Source organism: Petromyzon marinus, chromosome 3 (assembly GCF_048934315.1).
Source record: "Petromyzon marinus isolate PM22_M1 ecotype Great Lakes invasive population chromosome 3, UKy_Petmar_22M1.pri1.0, whole genome shotgun sequence".
Classification (NCBI taxonomy): Eukaryota; Metazoa; Chordata; class Hyperoartia; order Petromyzontiformes; family Petromyzontidae; genus Petromyzon; species Petromyzon marinus.
The window spans coordinates 19,984,130-19,994,403 of NC_133669.1; the positions used below are offsets into that span (position 1 = coordinate 19,984,130).

The following is a 10,274-nucleotide window of genomic DNA, read 5'->3' on the forward strand; positions in this document are numbered from 1 at the left end:
GCGGTGTGGGATTGCGGTGTGGCGGTGCAGTGCCGGCGTGTTCATGAGCACGGCGGAGCGGATCCGTCTGCCGGACGACTGCACCGTGGGCTACATCGCCGAGGCCATGCTGGGGGTGCCGCTCACCTTCAGCCCCCTCTTCCACTCGCACCTCGAGAACCTGCAACAGATCCCTCACGCTCAGCTCCCTCATCAGGTGAGGGCACCGCACACGCACACACCGTGGTGCTGGGTGAGAGCGGTCCACTGAGCGGGCGAGCGTGGGGATAAGGAAGGTGCGACAGGTGACGACGGGTGGCGATGGTCACAGTGACGACGGTGACGATGACGATGGCGGTAACGACGGTGACGATGACGATGGCGGTGACGACGACATTGGTGACGATGACGGTGTTGGTGAATTTTTCTGGCATTTCCTTTCAGAACGGAGGCCTCCTAAATGGCTGAAAAATCCGACTGCGATACAGTGACAATTTTAATATTTCATTTCTCTCCCCCCGATTCTCACTCCCTCTCCCCCTGCCTCTCCTTCTCTCTCTCCTTGTCTCTCCATCTCTCTCCCTGGCTCTCCCTGTCTCTCCATCTCTCTGCCTGTCTCTCCATCTCTCTGCCTGTCTCTCCCTGCCTCTCTCGCTGCATCTCTCCGTGGCTCCCCCACTCCTAGGCGACGCTGAGCTATGGGACGTTTGAGAACAAGCGCAACGTCATCAACATCAACAGCGGAGCGTTCGGCAGTGAGCAAGACCCAACGAGGTTGCTCACCCATCACGCACTCACACCCCTCGCTCGCTCATCCCTCACTCACTCACTCACACCCCTCGCTCGCTCATCCCTCACTCACTCACTCACACCCCTCGCTCGCTCATCCCTCACTCACTCACACCCCTCGCTCGCTCATCCCTCACTCACTCACTCACTCCTCGCTCACTCATCACTCACTCACTCAATCACTCACTCACTCACCCCTCGCTCGCTCATCCCTCACTCACTCACTCACCCCTCGCTCGCTCATCCCTCACTCATTCACCCCTCGCTCGCTCATCCCTCACTCACTCACCCCTCGCTCGCTCATCCCTCACTCATTCACCCCTCGCTCGCTCATCCCTCACTCACTCACTCACCCCTCGCTCGCTCATCCCTCACTCACTCATTCACCCCTTCCTCGCTCATCCCTCACTCACTCACTCACACCCCTCGCTCGCTCATCCCTCACTCACTCACTCACCCCTCGCTCGCTCATCCTTCACTCACTCACCCCTCGCTCGCTCATCCCTCACTCACTCACACCCCTTGCTCGCTCATCCCTCACTCACTCACTCACCCCTCGCTCGCTCATCCTTCACTCACTCACACCCCTCGCTCGCTCATCCCTCACTCACTCACCTCTCGCTCGCTCACCCATCACTCACTCACTCACTCACCCCTCGCTCGCTCATCCCTCACCCACTCACCCCTCGCTCGACCACCCCTAGCCCGCCCACCGCTCGCTGGCTTGCCCTTACTCACTCGCCCGCCCCTTGCTCGCCCACCCCTCGCTCGCCCACATCACCGAGTCCACTCAAAAATGATGTTGCTGCCATGGCTGTGATGATGATGGTGGTGGTGGTGATTGTCGCTGATGCTGCTACGATGACAACGATGATGGTGGTGGTGGTGCTGCTGCTGCCACTCATCAATGTGACGCACATAGCTGTGTTCAACATTAGGAAGGCACTGGAGCTATGCACTTTTAAATAATCTAGAAAACTTTTTCTTTTGAACTGCTTTATGTGTTTAGTTTGTTGTCTTCCCCCCCCCCCCATACCGCTGATCAGCATGGTTGGCTACAGTGAGGGAAAAAAGTATTTGATCCCTTGCTGATTTTGTACGTTTGCCCACTGACAAAGAAATGATCAGTGTATAATTTTAATGGTAGGTTTATTTGAACAGTGAGAGACAGAATAACAACAAGAAAATCCAGAAAAACGCATGTCAAAAATGTTATAAATTGATTTGCATTAATGCATTGATCATGTGTATATAATGTGGTGAGTACCTTTATGTGTTCATACGCATGATTATAAAATACGTTTTTTCGGTTGGAAAATGGGTAGCTTTTGCTGCTATCGGAACGAATGAAGCCTTTAACGTGTATTTCCTATACTCGTTTAATGACCAAATCGCCTAACGAACGGTTTGGTGGAACCAATTACCGTCATTAAGAGGGCTTCTACCGTATTTATAAATCTACATCATTAGACCTCCTTTGCCAGTACCAAAATATAAGAATAGGGCCGAAACGTCGTGAATTTTTTATTTTTTGTTGTTTTATACTTTTACGTGACTTTACCGAATAGAACCAAAGAGTATGGATCCTTGCAGTCACGAAAGCTTCAAATCTAGAAAAGAATAGGGTTTTTCCCCTTTTTTCTGGCAACAAAACTGAAACCTTTTTACAAGGATTCATGTCTGCATTAACCACAATACCTGCAAAAGGCGTCATCTGGTCGAGCACCAATTGGGTCGAGGCTCAAAAGAAAGCCGTCCCTTGGTGTGGACCAAATCAGATTCAAGGACAATGCATGTATTTTCATAGTATGTTTTTTGTTTGCATTTTGACTGCAGGTATTGTGGCTAATGCAGACATGAATCCTCGTAAAAAGGTTTCAGTTTTGTTGCCAGAAAAAAGGGAAAACCCCTATTATTATATAAATCTAGTTTCGTTTTACCACCCCGGCCATTTTCGTCCGCTGCCAAGTCACGTGCTCGCACGGGTCCGCTCACTCGTTTCCAAACGGCGCCCCCTGCTGGAGCTGTGGAGCCGGCGCGTCAGGACCGGCCTAGACCTGCCCCCCTCCCCCCATTCAAGATATCCCTAAGCGGGACTTTATTATAAGTCTCGTTTTTTTTTACACATTCTTAAAGCAAATTATCAAATTCATCCACGCGGGGGAGAGAGCCCCTTGGGTGCTACTCACGCGGGCCGCGTGAGTAGCTACAATAGAAGTGCCGGTGGCGTCTCACTCACGGTGGTGATGGTGGTGGTGACGACGATGTGTGTACGTGCGTGTGTGTGTTTGGAACGTTTTGCGTACCGCCGCGTTGGGGAGCGGTGATGTAAGAGGTCAGCGCGCTGCGCTACGAACCCGCCGGCCCGAGTTCGATTTCCGCTCACGGCCAAACACCAAGTGACGGTTATCTGAACCCGTCCTGGGCCTCCTCCCCGAGGTCGACTCAGCCTCAAATAAGTACCTGGTGCGGTGTGTAAAACATCGCCACACGAGGGAGACAAAGGCGGCCGGGCGTGGTGCTGGCCACCCACCCCCTCGTGTGCTGTGCCGACCTTCGTAGGTGCTCGCTAACAGCACTTGCCCCAACAGTCTGTTAAGGCTACACGGGGGATCTTTGTCTTTGTGTGTTGAATTTCTTTCGCACCACGGTACGTAGCCAACCATGCTAATCGGGGGCAAGGACAACAAACTAAACACAAAAAGCAGTCCTGAAGAAATTAGTGGTCAATGTATCTGATTTAAAAGTGCACAGCTCCATTGGCTTCCGAATATTAGAAGAGAAATTCAGACGGCCGCTGATTTTGGTTGGCCACAATACCTTGCTGACGAGATCAGCAAGATATTGTGGTTCATTTGTGTGTAATGATGAAGTCCATGGTGACAATGACGACGGTGGTGGTGTTGATGATGAAGTTGTACCCCGATGTTGAAGCTGATGATGCTGATTAAGCTGCTGGCGCTACTGCAAGCTGACGATTGCCGCTGATGATTCTGCTGACGATGAGGCTGATGATGCTGATGCTCTCTGCAGGTTCCTGTCCCTCCACTGCCTGCTCCACCCCGACACGGACTGGTGCCCCCAGAGCTCATGACGTCCGCCGCCTTTGACCCATGACCTACGACCCCCCTCAATGCTCAAAACTCTTGACCCCATCCTACCCCCCCCCCCTCTCCCCATTGGTGGATGAGAGTGAGCGGGGTGAGGTGACTGTTTTCTGGGATGAGGACCAAAATCCGGGCTCGTCGGGAGCACCCCGCATCACGACTCCCGTTGAGCGGCAACGAAGACGAAGCCTTTTGCGAAGCGAAACCCCGAATCAAATTCTTGCACTCGAAAGGCGAGGATGGTGCGACGGGGACGCTCGGCGCCCGCGTGCGTGTCCGCTGCGGCGTTACATCTCGAACGTCTGTACAGAAAAAATGACGACGACGACGACGACATTCGAGCCCTTTTGAAGGCAGCCGTTGCAGTATTTGTTCCCGAATGTTCTCTTGTTTTGCGTTTAATTTTACAATTGATTGATTAGTATTATGTTTTGCTCGAAAGCGCTCGCCGTGTTCACGGTGACGTTGAGGGGGACCAACGAAGGGGAGACGTTCTCCGCGCAAGCCTCACGCCGAAGCTCTTTTGCGTGAAATATTAACGGCGACGGCTATGATAGCGGTGGCGATGGCGGTTACAGCACAATGTTGCACATCCGACCGTCGCACGTCCGCCATGACCCAGTCAACCGCCCGTGCCGCCCGCCGCAGCGTTGCCGTGCCGGGGTGGCTGCCGCTTTCCGCTCTGTGACCTTCGCAGGTTGGGATTGCTACGTATGATCCGAAAGAAGTCCAATGTACACACACACACACGTGCAGGCTCGAGCGCCTTCGCTCTCTTTTATCCAGTCGCAACGGTCGCAACGGTCGGTTTCAATAGATCGGTTTAACGCGCGGGAGGCTTTTGCGACCAATATTATCCATAATGGAGTTTTTGGCTTAGAGTAAAATTGTAAACGTTGTGGGTTTACTGTCCAACACACCGGTGTGCTGTACTAGTGATGAATTGGCACGTTTTGTTTACGTGACAAATGTTACTAATTGGCCTGGCGGTCGCGGTTGTGGTGGTGGTAGTGGATATTCACGTGGCCTGGCGATGGCAGTGGTGGTGGCTATTCACGTGGCCTGGCGGCGGTGGTGGTGGTGGTGGCTATCTTACTAATTGGCTGAGTGGGGTGGCGGCAGGTTGAACGGCACCCTTTACATTCACGCGATCGAACCCCAAACAAAAAAAACTCAGTTTCAATGCAAGTTCACACATTGGACCTTTCCGCACGTTACGCCCGGCCAGACGGATACGCGGCAGCTGCTTTACCGTTAATCCGCTGTCGTGTTTCTGACTCGGTGGGGGGTGAAATATCGACAGCCTGCGTGCGGTGCGTTACCCCGGTCGACTGCAGCCGTCTTAGCCGCAACTAGTCGGGTACTAGAGGGCAGTATTTCCTACCCGGTAACAAGCTGGGGTTGTTAAAATGTATTTTTGTTGTTTGCTTAACCTAGCAACCGTGTGATAGAAAAAAAAACGGGTACCAGTTTGCCACGAGTTATAACAATTAGAATCTTAATGTTTAGCGTGTGACGTCGTCGTTCACGCAAACCGCTTCTCTCGCAGCCGTCGAGGAACCAGAGACGCGAGCTGGAAGTCCGCAGCAGCAGCAGCGGACTGCCCAAGTTCTGCGCTCCTCTACATATACATCAAGGTGTTTTCAACCAATGAATGAGCATCTATTACAATGCGGGAGGAAACCGGAGCGGCCCAAGAAATGCCACGCTGGCGTGCAAGGGGGCGGCCCATTCCGTCCCATTCAGACGAGGCGGATGGAAATTAGTCCGAACATTTGCCGTGCATTCGCCTTCTGGCGATCCAGGGTAGGGCCACCTTCTCGACGCCCGCAGGTGGAAGGGAGTCTCGCAGCATCCGCGTGTGATCCACCAACCGTCGCTTGCTGCCTCCCCACACGCACTGCTGGTTGGCAGGCAGGCAGCCACGTGCAAAGCCGCCACCACAACCACACCCGTGTGATATAAATGGCTCGAAAGTCAGGACATGTAGGGTTATTTATTTTATTTTAAAACTTTATTTTTTAAATTAATATTTTGAACTAAAATCGGTATTTATATCTACGTGTATTCTTCCTTTTCAGGTGACATTAAACATGTTCGATAATTGATGAAAATTTGAGTTCAATTCGTTTTTATGTCTGCTGAAGTAGGCAGCTGCGATCTTAAACAAAAACAAGTCCTAAATTAATTTCTAAAATAATAATTATTCCATGAATGTTAATAGTGGAATGCAGTTTGAACGCGTGTTAAACTAAATAAAATAACTCCGTGTGGTTTGGTAAAATAGATGTAATACCGCTGCGTGTCCTGACTTCTTGGCCACCCTGCAGAGAACAAGAGACCGTGCGACTTTTTGACCGTCTCAACTGAAACACGGAGGGAGCTGCCACCGTCGTGCAGCAAGGAGCGGTCAGCAGCACGCTGGGCTTGTGATCCAAAGTTCACCGCTGCGATTCAGTTTCCCCGCGCGGCAGTTGAAACGGGGGGGGGGGGGGGGGGAGGGCAAAGTTTATCAAGTCCGTTCCGAATGTTGCATTGATATCGTTCACCAGTTATGGCACGTGGCCTGGTGGTGGAGGCGGTGGTGGTGGCGGTGGTGGCGGTGGCTATTCACGTGGCCTGGCGGTGGCGGTTGTGGTGGTGGTGGATGTTCACGTGGCCTGGTGGTGGTGGTGGCGGCTATTCACGTGGCCTGGCGGTGGTGGATGGCTGTGCACGTGGCCTGGCGGTGGCAGCGGTGGTGGCTATTCACGTGGCCTGGCGGTGGTGGATGGCTGTGCACGTGGCTGCTGCAATCGAGCACGGTGGAGGCAACAGTAACTAAGGGTTGGTGGACCGTGACACAACTGGCGTGGGACTCCCTTCCCGCCGTGGGCATCAATGAGCTTGCCCGTACCCTGGCTCGCCAGGAGAAAGTAGCGCAGTACGGCAGAATGTGGACTCTGGCCATTCCATATGCACGCGATACGGTGTTGCCACCTTGCACTTGCGGCTTTTCTCCGTGTGTTCCGCTTTCACCCCGTACCTATATTAATTGGCCGATAACGCCTTTGTATGTAGAGGACCGCAGAGCTCGGTGAGTGGGGGTGCCGGGATTTTCTGCTTATCTCGCCGCTGCCTGGCTGCTGCTGCTACTGCCCTTCCAAGCTCTCCTGCGGTTCCTCCCTCTGAGTCGCTCGCTCGTGCGCTCTCCCTCCGAGAGAGAGCGAGCAGATACCGTGAGGTGACCGAGATGTGAGCGCGGCACTCCACCGTCGCTTCTGTTTTTTTTTTGTTCGTCAGTTGGCAGGAAGGGCATTGAATTCTCCCCAGTTGACGGGGAGTTCTTGACGTATACATGGCCAAGCCATATTTCGGACGGTTGATTGGCTCTCCTTGTGTGAGCGTTGATGGCGTGGCTGCCGCCGCCACCCCAAGAATTGGTGGGAGGGGGGGGGGGTGGTTTGGCGGTGCCACTGAACGTCGTGTTGAGGCCTTCGGTTGAAGAGGGAGGAGTGTTTGGGTTCAACACCTCCTGGCTTAAAGCGGGCCGGGCGTCGGGTCTCCCACCGTGAAGTTGACGTCGCAAGAATTCAAAGCGAAATGTCCCGAACGGTTTTGTGAAGGTAAAAAAAGGTGCCTTTTTGGGGGGGGGGGGGGTCAACTTTTGTTGTTGTTGTTGTTGTTTTACACCGAGTTGTGAGCCCGCTGCAGTGGGTGGGAAATTCCACATTCCCTGTGATGGGAGCCAGTCTCTCCGAAAGGATGTCCGTTTTGTTTTTGTTGTATAAGTTAGGGGTTCGGGTTAGCGTTACGGCGTGCAGGGTAACGGGGTGGGGAGGGGGGTGGGGGGGGGCTATTGTTATATTGTTAGAGCTGTGGCTGGCGATGATGGCGAGAATGGATTAATTTGTTCTGATTATTTATGTGTTTTTTTTGTTATTTTACGGGCTGCGTTTTAGTGCAGCAAAATGCGTTGTTGTCCTGTACCCATGCTCCCAACGTCTAATGCTCCCCGGCCTCGTCAACCCGCACTGACCGGCGTGGTGAAGTATGGTCAAATGACCCCTTCCACCCGTGATGACACGCCCGGTCGGAGTCGGGGAGACGCATCCAACATTAGTGGATTGGAGCAATCGTAACTGCCCAATTTGAGACGTTGAGCAGCCAGGTCACTCACCCACGCGAATGAATCTCAAACGGGCTCCCGCCTGGTGAAATAAAGGGACGTAAAAAAAAAATCTCGCGAGACGAGCAATCTCAAAATTGGCTCTCGCCTGGTGAAATGGGCGTCAATCTCAACAAGAGGCGTGATTAATCCCGGCGGGCCCTCGCCTGGTAGAGAGGGAAAAAAAACCCAATCGGTTTATCCTAATCGCGGGAAGCGACGGAATCTTCTTCCCGCCCGCCTGCTCTTCGGTTCAAATGAAGGACACCGACGATTTGTCTTCAAGACTGTTGACTTGCTTTCTTTTTTGTAAGTGTCGACACGTTTAAAGCAAGTGTTACCCGAGTACCGATGACAAACGTTGCGTTGGGTCATGTTCTTATAGCGGTGATGATGATGTTGATGATGATGTTAATGATGATGTTGTTGTTGATGAAGTTATTAGTGCAATAGCAGCTCGCTATCCGCAGGGGGCCTCGTGGACACGCGGCCAATCGTCTTGCAGCGCGAACCCCATTGGGGCGGGCGAGGGAGGAGAGGGGGTGACCGGGCTGACTTGGCACACGAAGGGTGTGTGTGTGTCTCGGTGTGTCTGTGTGTGTCTCGGTGTGTGTGTGTGTCTCGGTGTGTGTGTGTCTCGGTGTGTGTGTGTGTCTCGGTGTGTGTGTGTGTGTCTCGGTGTGTGTGTGTCTCGATGTGTGTGTGTGTTTCGGTGTGTGTGTCTTGGTGTGTGTGTGTGTGTCTCGGTGTGTGTGTGTGTCGGTGTGTCTGTGTGTGTCTCGGTGTGTGTGTGTGTCTCGGTGTGTGTGTGTGTCTCGGTGTGTGTGTGTCTTGGTTTGTCTGTGTGTGTGTGTCTCGGTGTGTGTGTGTTTCGGTGTGTGTGTCTTGGTGTGTGTGTGTGTCTTGGTGTGTCTGTGTGTGTCTCGGTGTGTGTGCGTGTCGGTGTGTGTGCGTCTCGGTGTGTGTGTGTGTGCGTCTCGGTGTGTGTGTGTGTCTCGGTGTGTGTGTGTCTCGGTGTGTGTCTGTGTCTCGGTGTCGGTGTGTGTGTGTCTCGGTGTGTGTGTGGTTGTGTGTCTCGGTGTGTGTGTGTGGTTGTGTGTCTCGGTGTGTGTGTGTGGTTGTGTCTCCGTGTGTGTGTGGTTGTGTATCTTGGTGTGTGTGTGTGTGGTTGTGTGCCTGTATTTGTGTGTCTCGGTGTGTGTGTAGTTGTGTATTTGTGTGTGAGTGTGTATAGTTGTGTCTCGCTGTATTGTGTGGTGGTATGTGTTGTGTGTGTTGGTGTATGTTCGCGCGAAATCTAACGTGCCTATGCCGGTGTGTGTGGGGAGCGGTGGTGCAGCGGTTAGCGCTACGCTGCGCTACGAACCGGGCCACCCGAGTTCGATTCCCGCTCACGGCCACCAACACCAAGCGACGATTGTCCGAACCGGTCCTGGGCCTCCCCTAGGTCGACTCGGGCTCAAACGAGTACCTGGTGGGGTGTGTGGTGAACACCGCCACTGGGGAGACAAAGGCGGCCGGGCGGGCGTGGTGCTGGCCACCCACCCCCCTCGTGTGCCACAGTGCCGGTGACCTTCATTAGGTGCTGCTGGTCGACACACAGCACTTGGCCCCGACAGTCTGTTACAGGGCAACACGTTGGGGATCTTTGTGTGCCAGTCCCCTGCCTGGACTTTGTGTTAGCGTCAGCGTGGGGCCCCCAGGCCTCTTCCCCCGGTGGTTCTTATAAGGTTGACGATTGCCATGGCCACAATTAATATGGATGGCAGTTACCTACAGTGAGAGACATATCTTCTCCCATAGTGGCCTTCACCCGATTTGCCGGGGCACGTGCCTGTTGTGTTTTTTGTTTGTGTTCGTTACCCGTGAACGAAGCAACTGTTGACCGTCGTGTTTAATAAGCTCCGTATTAAAATGGTTATATGTTCAAATCGACTCCAGTTTCTGCCGAATGACTGGTGGTGGTTGTGGTGGTGGCGGCGGTGGTGGTGGTGGTCGCTGCGTTACCGCGTAGAAGGTTCAAATCCCCCGCCCAGGGTCGGGTCCGGGCAATCCACGCCACAACTCGCAATGTATCGGGATCTCGCGACTGCTTTGTCCACATCTGAGCGACTAGTTGCCGTTTCAGCGATCGCGGTTATCGGGGTGGGTTGTGTGACAGTGATTGCCGTTATCGGGATGAGTTGTGTGACACTGATTGCGGTTATCGGGATGAGTTGTGTGACACTGATTGTGGTTATCGGGATGGGTTG

At 53.4% G+C, this 10,274-nt stretch overlaps 1 protein-coding gene across 1 annotated transcript in view; it reads left to right on the forward strand.

Moving 5' to 3' along the window:
• The window catches only part of LOC116956645 (beta-1,3-N-acetylglucosaminyltransferase radical fringe-like), a 42,191-nt gene extending 32,238 nt beyond the window's left edge, over positions 1-9,953 (forward strand). The window contains exons 7-9 of the mRNA XM_032978420.2: positions 31-196; positions 665-753; positions 3,802-9,953. Of these exons, the coding sequence (XP_032834311.2) occupies positions 31-196; positions 665-753; positions 3,802-3,862 (316 nt within the window). The 3' untranslated portion in view covers positions 3,863-9,953. The remainder of the gene's footprint in view (positions 1-30; positions 197-664; positions 754-3,801) is intronic.
• The last annotated feature ends 321 nt before the right edge of the window (positions 9,954-10,274 follow it).